General features: G+C 39.3%; 2 protein-coding genes across 2 annotated transcripts; both read right to left on the bottom strand.

The window, feature by feature from the left end:
- Nucleotides 1–929: 929 nt before the first annotated feature.
- LOC104600686 (glutaredoxin-C6-like) lies at nucleotides 930–2,475 on the bottom strand. Its single transcript, XM_010263770.2, has one exon. It carries the CDS (start codon nucleotides 2,383–2,385, stop codon nucleotides 1,948–1,950), a length of 438 nt encoding a protein of 145 aa, XP_010262072.1. The 5' UTR covers nucleotides 2,386–2,475; the 3' UTR covers nucleotides 930–1,947.
- A 142-nt stretch (nucleotides 2,476–2,617) lies between these two features.
- On the bottom strand, nucleotides 2,618–12,336 carry LOC148789576 (uncharacterized). Its single transcript, XM_088892488.1, has 2 exons — nucleotides 11,725–12,336; nucleotides 2,618–8,977 (listed from the first exon to the last, which is right to left on the bottom strand). Exons 1-2 carry the CDS (start codon nucleotides 12,161–12,163, stop codon nucleotides 8,934–8,936), a joined length of 483 nt encoding a protein of 160 aa, XP_088748614.1. The 5' UTR covers nucleotides 12,164–12,336; the 3' UTR covers nucleotides 2,618–8,933.
- Nucleotides 12,337–12,599: the final 263 nt, after the last annotated feature.

Here is a 12,599-nt window from a genome sequence, read left to right as displayed (position 1 = left end):
TTGACGCTTATTTAAGTACAGCTTTCATCATACATTCATACCTAAGCTGTGACATAAGCCCCGCCCTGCAGTATTTTATTGCTACAACCTTGAGTAGGCCATATACTATTACATCCTTGGAGCTCCAACCCTGCCACTGTTTCATTCCTTTTAAATTATTTAATTTTCAAAATAAGATATTGGGTCAATAAATAGGGGTTTGTCTTTCCTTTTACTCTAATCAATTTCTCTGTGATGGAATGAATAGGGTAAATAAATTGCTTCAACACCGTCTCAAACGAATCCTGCTTGTTTAAATTTTTCTTTTTTTTTTGGCGAGAATTCTTCACCCTACCAGGCTACCACTCAATAAATAAACATAAAAAAAGAGTGGGATCCAGCCCAATATGTCCTTTTATTTATTTTTGTCCTGTAGTGCGTAGTGTGCATGTACATGACAAGTGGGCAACCCTTCCCACTAGAAGAGGGCAAGATCCGAGGAGTTGCATGGAAGTCGTTGTTTACTCATGTGGATGTAGAGTTGTAACTGGTAGTACACAATAATTGCAAGGGAATGTGGATGGTGCAGATGCTCTCTCAACTTTCATCTCTCATCTTTTGGCATTTTGGATTTGGATCCGTCCGTTGTTTGTAGTTGCAGAGACTAGAGAGAGAGAGAGGGGGGGGGGGGATGGTTGTCAGACGAGATTCCATGGTCATAGGCGCTATGATAGGCCGGCCGGCCTCCCCACTCACCATTGGCAATGGCGGCATCATCGGCTCATGAAATAAATGAATCATTCTGGAAACGTCAGTAGAATTTCTAACTCAACTCCAACGGGGGGAATCTGTTGTAAGAGCCGGTGCATGGATGACACGTGTACACGGCGAATATGCTAGTTGTTCATACTTCATGCAATTCAATGTCATATTAAGAAATTAATTAAAGGTTTATTTTTTAATTATTAAATCAAACCTCATAATAATATTTAATTAAGAAAAAAAAACAAAGAAGAAAAAAAGGGAAGGTGACTGGTGAATGAGTCCATTCAGGCACTTGCACTTGGGGAGGAAGGGCAACAAAAGGATGGGCTGTCCTTTTCCAGCTGTGTGCTTTCCAATCCCAACGACATGACATTACCTGTTCATGGTTTGGTTTTGATGTGTTCTCTCTCTCTTCCCCCATTTTCACTTTCTCTTTCCTCCCCTGCCCCCCAACTGCCATCACCTCCTCTCTCTCTATCTCTCTCTCTCTGCTTGCTTGATATAGAAGAGAAGAGGTGGTCTTAACAGTTAAGAAACAGAAAGAGCTCCTACAGAGACAGAGCCTAAGTAATATGGCTGTGAATAGGCTGAACTGAAGCATCTGGGACGTCTGCTGCTACGTGTTGCTCATGCAAAATAGAGTACCCCAGTCATATTAAAACACCACACATGGCCTCCGCAGAAGCAGAACCATCTCCCCACCTCAGAAGATATGTCTTTGATCCCCTACTGGAAACTGGGGATGGAGTTGAGCTCAAGAAATCATTTCATGGATGGGGGTGATGGGTGATGGGTCCCCGTGTTATTTATTGTTTTCTTAACACGTGGTCTCGTTTTCTGCATTTCTGCTCCTTTCCCCCTCTACAAACTCATAGACGCCACACTCCTCAAATAGAGTAGTAATTATAAAACCTTTAAAATACAACAAACTCCTCTTTCTTCTTTCTTCTTCCTTCTTCTTCCTTCTTCTTCTTCTTTTAGTCTTTACATCATCTCTGCACTGCACCAATTCAATCTTTTCTGCCCCCAACTATAAACAGTAAAAAGGAAAGGAAATGAAACAAAAAAAAAAACAGAATAAAAATATAAAACATCAAGAAAGGGTAAGAGAATTCCTAATTTGTTCAATTACAATGATGGTGATATTAATATCTCTGTAGGTAGGAACCGAGATTACAGAAATAGGGTGATGAATGATGAGCATCAGTCCCAAAGGGCACCAACATCTCTAAGCTTGGGCACAAGATGTCCACTGACATGAAGAGCCATGAGACTCTCTAGACCTCCGACGCGCGTCCCACCTATGAAAACTACAGGAGCAGGAGCACCAGTCCCACCTTCTCCGTCGCTGATATCAAGAGCAGCGAGAGCACCCAACTCTCCATCGTCCAATTCGATGACGGTGGGGTGCACACCTATGGTGGACAGTAGCCTCTTCATCACATGGCACATGTAGCACGACGACCGGCTGAATATGACCACCGGATTCTCCGATATAAGCCGCTCGATCTTCTTCTCCACCGATTCCGCCACATCTATCGTCAAAGGGCCTCTTGTCATCGCCGTGGCTGTTGCTGCCGCCGTTAGCTCCACCCTCACTCCCCCGTCCGATACAGAACGGAAACACCCTATCCCTTGCATCCCCTCCTTTGCTCCTCCACCGCCGGTGTGTGAGAAAGAAGAAGCAGAGAGACAGATGACCTTTTTTGTCAACGGAACTAGTGGGTTTGAGGAAGGGAGAGGGTTATATAAAAAGAAGGGAGTCGATTCAGTGGGTCGAATGCAATATGATGCAATAGCCAAAAGCAAATCTCAATGTAGACCCCACTTACCCTATATTTTGATCAGTAATTATTTACGTCATCAAATGAATCAACGGCAAATAAGGCTGGACGAGTCATTTAATATTCGAGGATGACGTTGTATTGTAATTCCAGGAGTGGAAGTTGGTCACATGGAGGGTTGAGAAAGGAGAGAGGAGAGAGCGAAAGACGTCAGCACCACGTCGCATGAGAAATGATGATGCAAGGCATACTGGTGAAAAGGAGAGGGAAGGAAGCGTCAGCACTCAGCTGGGCCTGAGTTTGGACCAACGGCTGCACCAAGTGCTGAACTGAACATCACTCTCCTTTTTCTTTCTTTTATCGGATGAAAATCCGCACTCTTCGTCATCCTGACGTCTCCTTTCGACACGTGGAAGCATCCCCTTCGCTTTCTTTGCTTCTCTCTCTCTCTCTCTCTCTTCTATTTATTAAAAAATAAATAATTTTTACTCTCCTCCTCCCGGCTTGGAAATTGAGAGGGAGGGAGTGGGGCGGTTCAGTCAGACTGGAGACAGTGAAGCACCAACTTTGAGGTAATTGCACTTGTAAGGCCAATGGATTTGCGACACGTGTTCGGAGTGATTCGATTCCATGCCAGTTACGTTATCATTTCGGTCGACGCGGTTGAATAGAGTTTGAGTTGATGTAGGGGGAGGGGGTAATAGCCTGTACTATAGGGCGTAGGGTAATCTTACGCGCTACGCCAAATCCAATCGCTCGGTTGTGGGAGGGTGTGGCCCACCCTCCACACAACCATCCTAAATTTGAAAGCCACCACCGTCCATGGTGGAGATATATTTTTTTTTCTTTTTGTCTGCCATGTAGATGCAGCTATTAGCTAAAAGACATCTTACCAAAACAAATTGGTGCACGATGGTACGTAATAATGATGCTTACGGTATATCCCATATCACAGTCGTACGCGTGTCCTGTCCAGACTCCAGACGTTTTTGACCAACAACTTGATGGCATGGGGCCGGCCCTTTTTTTTTTCCTTGTTATTTTTCTATTTGAAAAAGGAAGGAAAGCTGCTTATTTAGAAGAAGTAGAATCAATATTGGGGCTTTAATTTATACGACGTTTGGTTGATTTTTGACCTCTGATCAGATGAAGACAGACACGTAGATACACCATAGCATCTCCCTTGGTCGTCGTCATCATCCATCCAAAAACTGTGGGCACTAAACGACAGGTTGCTTTATTAATAGTTTGTGATTCTTATTTTTTATTTTTTTTTCCGCTTGGCAGATGGAAACCAAAGACCCAAAATTCTTAGAAAAAGAGGGGGAAACGATGGGGAAAGATACTATTGACATTGATGTAGTGGAAGGTGCCACAGAACAGATGGTTTGTGTAAGCAAGTAAGCAGGCAGAGAGAGGGAGAGAGAGTCATCATACTCTATGCCCACCTGATTCATGAATCCCTTTTCCAGTTTTGACTGTAGAAGACACTTTTTGTAGTGTCCTGTTAAATGAAAAATAGTGAGGGGAACCCATTCTGGGTCCGGGCCCGGGCCCGGGTGGCTTCTCAAATCACACTTCACCCCACCACTGAACAATTCTGTCTGGTTTACCATGTCGTCCAGTGACCAAATACTATTTAACATGTACATCAATGACGGAATTGAACTGTACATCCACGCCTTCCTTCAATTACACAATATTCCAACTCTTAGATAAACTATAATTACTCTACCCCCTTTTTTTTTGTTACATTCCCTCTTTCTTTTTCAGCGAGCTCGCGAGGTTATTCAAGTTTGTGATATGTTTTCACGATTTAATCCTTGTTAGCTTCAATAAGGTAATGAGGTAATGACATAGTAGCTAAGGTAATGACTAAGAACAGTCCGAAAGGAACTAGCGTCAATTACATAGTAGCTGAATACAATTCATGAGAAAAGAGTTTCAATGCTTATGTTTTATGAAAGTTGCAACTTTTGATTTAGAATTCATCTGATGAAAATAATAATGAAATTAAAACAAAAATTGCAAAAAATGGGTAGTTTCTTGGGCATATTCCTTTACTTTCCTTTTCTTATAAGAGCAGGGAATTGTAGATTAACATAAAAAAAAAGGTCAAAAAGAGAAAATCATCCCCTTTACTGAGGTGAGCTTAAAGAGTGTCCCATTTACCAATTACCAGTTGTGCCAAAATCACCACTGCAGAATTCAAATCATACTCTTTCACATGTCCATCACAATTCACACAGCTAATCTAGTTATGTTTTTCGGTGACAAACAATGAGGGAGCGTTTCTCAATGTCTAAGTTGTTTTTGTTTAGAAAAAAGAAAACACAATCAAGCATGTTCCATCTATTTTACTTTGCTTTTGTTTATTGATATTAATATGTATCGGGTGTATCGATACTTTAAGTTTAAACCTTCTTGCAACAGCGGCCCCTATCCAATAAGTGAAAAATCACAGTACTTTTTGCAGACACCTAATTGATTCGATCAAAGACTGTTATCTTCACTCGATACTTGCTTTGAAATCACAACTAGGTAAAAAAAAAATCGAAGTATTTCAATAATATAATATTATATTAATGTTTGCAAATGGTGGTCGTCCGAACATTTTAATTTCTAGATTACATAGAGTCAATAGATTTAAAGCAACATAAAATATATATAAATGATAAATGGTTGGGATTGGGAACGTAAGTTGATAGTGAGATGACAGTAAAATGCATGAATGCTGCTAAATGCCCACCAAAAGAAAAAGGTCACCCTGTTATCAGATGGTAAAAGTGGGGAAAATGCATTAATTAGATGGGGCCCGTTGTCTTGAAGAAACAATGTCAAGAAAACGACCACCATGAACATGATCAAAGTCTGGTGTTTACTGTTTAGGCCGGCAACTGATGAACCGAGGAAATGGCCAAAGCCGTGAAGCCGAGACTGAAGGAGGTACGGGGGAGACGGTTTTAATGTGAGCTCACAGTAGCAGTAGTAGAGAAGTGGAGCAGCTGGGAAAAAGGAAATTACAAAAAAAAAAAAAAAAAAAACCCCAACAAAACAAACAACCAGAACTAGATGAGAGAGAGAGAGAAAGAGAGATAAAGATAATGTGGAGTATGGAGAAAGAATCGCACGATTACGTACAAAAGAAGAAGGCTCTTTCATAACAAGAGGCCAAAATGGTTGCTGCACTTTTGAACGACAGACAAGAGCTTTGGTTGCATTGATAGGACGGAGGAGGACATCATCATCATCGTCCTCTACAGTCTACACACACTATTGCAAGTATATATATATATATATATCTATTGGAAGGAAAGGCTATCAGCTTACCACTACCAGCAGCAAGAGAGGACTGAGGAGAAGTGGGGGGAGTGCAGCTGTCGGTGTGTGGGGAAGTATAGATTTAAATGTCATATAAAATATAATTCATCAACAGTAGTATTCCATTCATCACTCATCACTCATCACTCATCACTCATCCCTCGGCATTCAGCAAAATAAGCGAAGCTAGCAAGCTGATGAGAGACGTGGGCTGGTTTTTTTTATTTGTTTACCTGTCGGCGCCTTTCTGTCTCTCTCTCTCTCTCTCTCTCTCTCTTTCTTCTAATGCTTTTTTTTTTAATTATTATTTGTGGGTTGGTTGGTTGGTTGACCCCAAACCAAGTTGTGACACACGTGTTGATGTCATGATCTGACTGGACAGGTCAGGATAAACGTCATCATCTCAGTTTTTGTCGCCTCCCAACATTAACATGTCTGTCTGTGCTCTTCCTTTCCAAAAGAAACCTGTGATGATGGGGGATGATAACATTCATGCTCATGCACATACATCCATGGGGGGGGGGAGAACATGCCAAAATCCATGGCAACTATGGCATACAAATACAATGACCACCGTGCATCAAGTAGTGGCATTACATTGGATCAGATGAATCTCAATTTCTCAGCCCGGCCCAGCCCACTTCATCTCCTTCCCAGGCAAGGCAACCCTGTATGGATAGACTAGAGTAGGGAATAGGGATCCGATCAGATTCTTCAGAACTGTCAAAAAGCTTATGCTTATACTTTTCCTTTTCCGTCCTTGTCAAAAAGTTGGGCTGATTCTTTCCCCAAAGCCTCATCTCAACAGTCTGTCTCAGGCTCCGTTCTCTGCCTTCCCCACTATTAGCCCTCTCCCTTTTTCTACTTCTCAAAGGAATTCCAAATCTCTCTCTCTCTCTCTCTCCCTCTCTCTCTCTCCACTTCCCCCCTTATCATGTCTTATTCTATATCCAACACTTTTAGCTTCACGAGAAAATGATAGTCATTGATCACCTTTTTCCACCTCACGCTTGAATGGGAGTTGCTTATCAGCTCGCACTCTCTACAGCATTCAACTAGCATTGAATCAATTATCTCTGGTGGGATCATCTTAACTCTAATTGAACATCCTCAAGATACTGTAATGGAGTAGAACTTTTACAAACAATATGAAAGTGGAGTCACCACTTTTACTGTTCAAATATTTCAACTCACTCAATTTCGATGTGTTTACATCTCCTTGACTATAACCATAAATTTGTTTGCTATGTTCAATCAACTCTTGAATCCTAAATTATTTACTAGCTATTTGTTTTTTTTAAGTTTTTTTGAGAAAAGGGGCCATCGGAACAGAAATGCACAAGAATGGAATCTTGGCCTGGATGTCATTTTTCTATTTGGTTTTATAAACCATCTTTAGGTTGCTTCTTTCAGCTAGTATTGCATTTCACACTTGGTTGCATAATTGTAAACCTATACATGTTATGTGGACTTGAAAGGATGTTCAGTTGATGATACACTGAAAATCAAGTAGGCAGATTTTTGCTGAATTGCTTGGGTGGAACTTAAGAAACAGAGCAATGAGATCATAGAACAAGTCTTCAAGTTACTAGAACATGTCACCGATTGTTCTAGATCAATTTAATGCATCTAATGTTTTTACGATCATTACTGCAAGTGAATACCCCATTCAAATGAGTTCAAAGTTTAGCTATCCTTTTTGCTGATTGTCTAGCTAGAGTGAGGAAATCACTCTTCTTCTTCTTTCTTTCTTTTGGTTCAAAGGAAGGGATGTATTAGATGCTAGTATGCCACCCAAAGTGGGCTAGTCATTGAGTGTTTCTAAAAGTGATTGGTCTCTAAACAGGTATTAATAACTAAAGCCTAGGTTTCAGGATAGCCCACCCAAAAGACCAAAAGGTTCTCCAGATTAAAAAGGGAAAGATATGACCAACTCAAAACTATGTACACTGGTTATCTTGCAGTTGCAGGTTAGTACCAATTATGTACCTCTATGGATGTCTTACAGTTGATAGCAGCACCAAATCAATGGCTTCCAAGGTTTAAATCAACATCACCCAAGCAAGGAATTGTTTATCAAACATTATTCACATCAATTGGATATGAAAATGGAATAATTTATACAACTATATCAAATAATAGGCATGTGGAAATGTGCGTGGAGTAAAGGTCTAAGTTTTTATTTTTAAATGATTTAGGACCACTCAACACTCTCTTTTTAATTCTCTTAAATACTTCCTAAGCTAAAAAGCTTCCTAAGTAAATCAATAGAGGAATCGAGAATTGTAAGATAACCATTAAAACTAAAGCTCAGAAGCCAAGTACAACTAAACTATGCAAAATGTACTAAGAATTTAAGAGGTCAGCTTGAACAGTGAGCCCTTGGAATTTGAAATGCACATAGAAAAGATTCATCAACAATTTGTAAGTTGACCGTAATTTAACATAATATAATTTTACAATCATGTGCTTGTTTCATCGCTAACAGGATCATCTCTAGAAAGACTATAGCACTCTAGCAGCATGTGTAAGTGAATTTGGCTTTGTAGCTGTAAATGAAAGATATAATTTGGATATGAGGGTCTGTGTCAGTGTTTGACCCATATAGGAAGTCCCTTTTTTTAGGATATTGACCCATATAGTTAGTCTGAGACACATAGATCTCAACAATGTTTATGTTGCATGTATTGCTGAGACCAATATAATTATAAAGGCCATTATTCAATGTTAGTGTCACAATCCAGGGTCTTGGGTGGATGGACAGGACGTGGGCCTAACTTATAGCACTTTTAGCATAAAGTGCCCACTCTAACTTATAGTTTGTATAATTTTGTAATACAAAAATGAAAAGAATGTCCTTAGGCTGGATTTAGAAAAAAGAAAACATAAATTTTGACATCATAAGCTAAAACTTGTTTTGAGTATCTTAGAGAGAATAATAGAGGGGTTATTACAATCCAACTCATTAAAGGTTTTAGTAGTAGTGGTATCCTCAAATTTAATTTGTTTATGTGTGAGACACCACTTTGAAATGGGGCCATGTAATGTCTGGCACATTCAGACAAGAGGAATATCCTTCACATTTCAAGGGAAGGGGACCATTAGAGCATAAAGTGATGCAATACAATCTGCAATCACATGCAAGGTTCAAAGTATCAATAAGTGCAAGATGCAAAAATGCATTTAAACTGTACAATGCTCTTTTTTATTAACTTTTTCGGTACAAGATTCCGGGATTAGGTAAATAGGGAAGGATTCTAATCATTAAACATAGAATCCCCCCCCCAAAAAAAGAAAAAAAAAAACTCCATATTTGTTGTACCAATGGATTTAAAAACTGGTATGTATCATAAAATACACACCGATACATTGTGATTTTGAGCCTTGATCACATTTCAGATACCATCTCTATCAACAGACAATACCTGATGCCTGTGGAGAATTGGTTTCTATTTTCTACTCATAAACAATTACCTTGTTATGTGGCAAAGATGCCAAGTATCAGGGAATGCAAATTGCTACAGTTCTATATATAAACCAAAGCACATCAACTCCATACATGTTGGTCTCACATATCAGGCTGACAACTGACATGTCATATCAATATTGGCCCAGAATCTTCTGGTTCTCATTTGGGTAAGGTTTTGAAACTTTGAGGCGTCCATAGGTGTTTGACAAGTAAACCTCTAGAAGCCATGGCACTAGGACAAGGGCAAAAATAAATATTAATACACCTAAAAATATAATAGAAATAGAACTATAAAGTATAACTGTTGGCACCTTATTAGATAATGATGCATTGTCTGAGATTGGTATGAACCAACAATAGTTTTACTATAAAAAGTTCTCCTTGGAGCCGCATCAGCATGTTGTAATAAGTGTCAATCTAAGTGCCTAATGTCGCCATGGCTAGACCCATTAGTTTTGACTATTGAGTTGTCTAGGCAATACCTCTCATAAATATGGTTGTCTTAACTTCTAGTAGATGGTCTGGAATTTCTAAAAGGAAATGGACATGAAGACTATTTTTCAATCTAAAATCTAAATAAGCATTGTTTTGCAGAAAGGCCCGTGAGGCAATTTTGATGCAAGTAAAAGACATGGTCACATGTCAGATACCTATACCAGCACATTGCAGGTCGCAGGAGCTTTTGTAGAACCTTGATGGAAAACTTGTCCATACTATATTGCTTTCATGTGCTTTTTTGAGTATCAAAAACTGTGTTAGGAACTGACTAAGACCCTTTTAGTGAAAGCATATCAGATAAAATTTCCAAAATCACATCTATATGGAATACCCACATCCACATTCAACATAATAAAGATCAAAACAAATAGCTCTGATTATTTTAGCCAGAAAAGGGTGCATTGAAAATATGGGAACAATACCACCCTATGGAAGAGATGAGTTAAGATGAAAATGACATATATTACAAGATTGTTCGACCCATACTATCATACAAGGTTTAGTTCATGATGAAAATGTTTACTCTCTGCATCTTATGCATTAATTTCAAAACTCTATCTCCTTCTTCATCACCAATCACCAAAATCCTAAAGCTATTTATAAAGATTTGTGGCCTACAAAATATTGTAGGTGAGTATTTACCCTATCATATGTATTAGCTTCACTACTATCTCTAATTCTCTATTCCTCACAATCATCATCATTTGAACCTTCTTCTTCCAGTTCATCATCAACAATGAAGTAATCCAGGGTATCATTATTTTGATATTTTATTCTTCCTTAACAAAGGATTTTTTTTCTTGTTACCCAACCTTTACTAGTCACCACCTATGTAGAGGGTTGTTAATTTTCCTTTTTCAACTAGCATTGCTCATCTTCACTTTCACCAATCCAGTCTTCATTAGCATTCTCCTGATCTTTCTTCTTCTTTCTCCATAGTGTTATTCCTCCTCAACCTTTCTCTCTCTCTCTCTCTCTCTTAAGGATCACCTCATCCTGACTCTTCTTTTCTTCCCTTAAGGAAAAAGCAACGGGTCCTAGTCATTGTTATTTGGTAAACCAGTCCTAAACCTTGATATCACAGATCTTTTGCTTTGGGTAACATTCAAACTCATAATAGCCCATTACCAGAAAACAAATTCTCTGTTACACAGAACATTTAGGGTTGCATTGTTGCATATAGACTGACGCACTAAAACTGCTAATTCAGTCCTACAGTGTAACATGCATGTACTTGTATATATGTGCATGCATTATGTATGTGTGCATGTCTCTTTGATATTTAAATTTCTAACTAGTACATTTTAGCAGCTAATAGCTTGTTGGCTCTGTCAGAACAATACTAAAAAGGTCTTGGCAGAGTTAGATTGGATATACGATCTTAACCCTTGGCATATTTTTGCACAAAGTGGCTGCTCTCAGACTCAAACCTGCGTTCTCAGGTTTGCCAGCTTGAGATTTTACCATTAAAGTAATGAATCCTCTCCATCAGAACAATACTGAAACCGATGTTTAAGAAATACACCAAATGTGAATCTACCACTCGGTCGGAAGTTCTATTAACTTTCTGGCTTGGACCTATTCTGCATTTTATGTAAATTACTGATCAAATAAGAATCGTTTAATTTCCTCTAATAGAAAGGTCCTGACTGAGCTTCACCGTTTTTAAGTCGAGGGAGTAACTAACTATGCCATGGGAAATGATCACACTTGAGCGAGCATGGCCAAATTGGCCGAATTTGAGAATGGCTGGAGTTTAACTGGTTACTTTTAACAAAGCAACAAGGTCATTCACCTTTTTTTCTAATCTAAGTCAGCTTTAATAGCCGCCATAGATAGCGCATATGATAGTGGAAAATCAAGTGACGGGTTGATTAAAGAAATGGGAAAATAATCCAGAAAGCAAACCTTTAACTGGTCGATCTATATCTGCAACATCAAGATGCTGGAGCCGAAATTTTCTCTGGAATTCAATTTCCCGCTCGACCGATATTGAAACCCTCTTCGGCTCTTCTCTTTTCTGTCTTTCCTTCTTTGAATGTCCTGCAAACCCACTTCTCTTAAAAGTGAATACAATGGGTTTCTTTGCAGAAACGCAAAAACCACCAACTCTCGTGTTCCCTTTGTCGAACCTCCTAAAAGGCCCAACTTTCCGTCTACTATGGCTGAACACGCAAATGGGATTCTTCCCACAAATTCCGTACGAAACCCTAGATTTAGAATTTTGGCTGACATCCTTTTCAGCAGTGCTGGCAAATTGAAATGAATTATGGCGATGAGCAACAGTTCTAACGTCGGAAGAAAACATAAAACCTCTTCCAAACTCTTCCTTGAGAGTTGAGATCATTTCTAACTAGAAGTTTGGAACCCTCCTCCCCTTCGATCCTCATTGACCTTCCTGTAAGTGTAAGAGGCTAAGACCACCCAATCTCCAAACTTTTATCAGAAATTGAGACATGGATGGAGTACTTTCGTTTTTTGGTCGAGAAACATGGATGAAGTTAGAAAGCGGCGGAAATATATTTGAATGTGGGTTCAAAATGACTAGAATACCATTAATTTGGCGGGAATGTATTTGAAGTGATGTTTGGCAGTTCAATGTTTAATTCTGGTTAACTCCACTGCGTGAAAGAATGAAGGGAGAATGACAGATCAGCCCAAGGTCAGAATTTTTAGGTTCAAAGTACTATCGGGGTAGGTGTCAGTTTGGAATTGATGTCAATTCATAGGCGGGCATTGGTGCATAGAGCGTGGGTTGTGGTCCTTTTGAATGTTTATAGCTC

This window comes from Nelumbo nucifera, chromosome 8, assembly GCF_055504915.1.
Source record: "Nelumbo nucifera cultivar China Antique chromosome 8, China Antique-T2T, whole genome shotgun sequence".
In the NCBI taxonomy this organism is placed as follows: domain Eukaryota; kingdom Viridiplantae; phylum Streptophyta; class Magnoliopsida; order Proteales; family Nelumbonaceae; genus Nelumbo; species Nelumbo nucifera.
The sequence above is the reverse complement of the archived record's forward strand: the minus strand, read 5'-3'. Positions and strand labels throughout refer to the sequence as shown.

Coding starts and splice junctions, on each gene's coding strand:
- LOC104600686 (XM_010263770.2), bottom strand. CDS start 2,385: ATGCAAGGGATAGGGTGTTTCCGTTCTGTATCGGACGGGGGAGTGAGG.
- LOC148789576 (XM_088892488.1), bottom strand. CDS start 12,163: ATGATCTCAACTCTCAAGGAAGAGTTTGGAAGAGGTTTTATGTTTTCT. Junction 8,978..11,724: donor TATAGATCGACCAGTTAAAG/GTTTGCTTTCTG, acceptor ATGTGATTGCAG/ATTGTATTGCATCACTTTAT.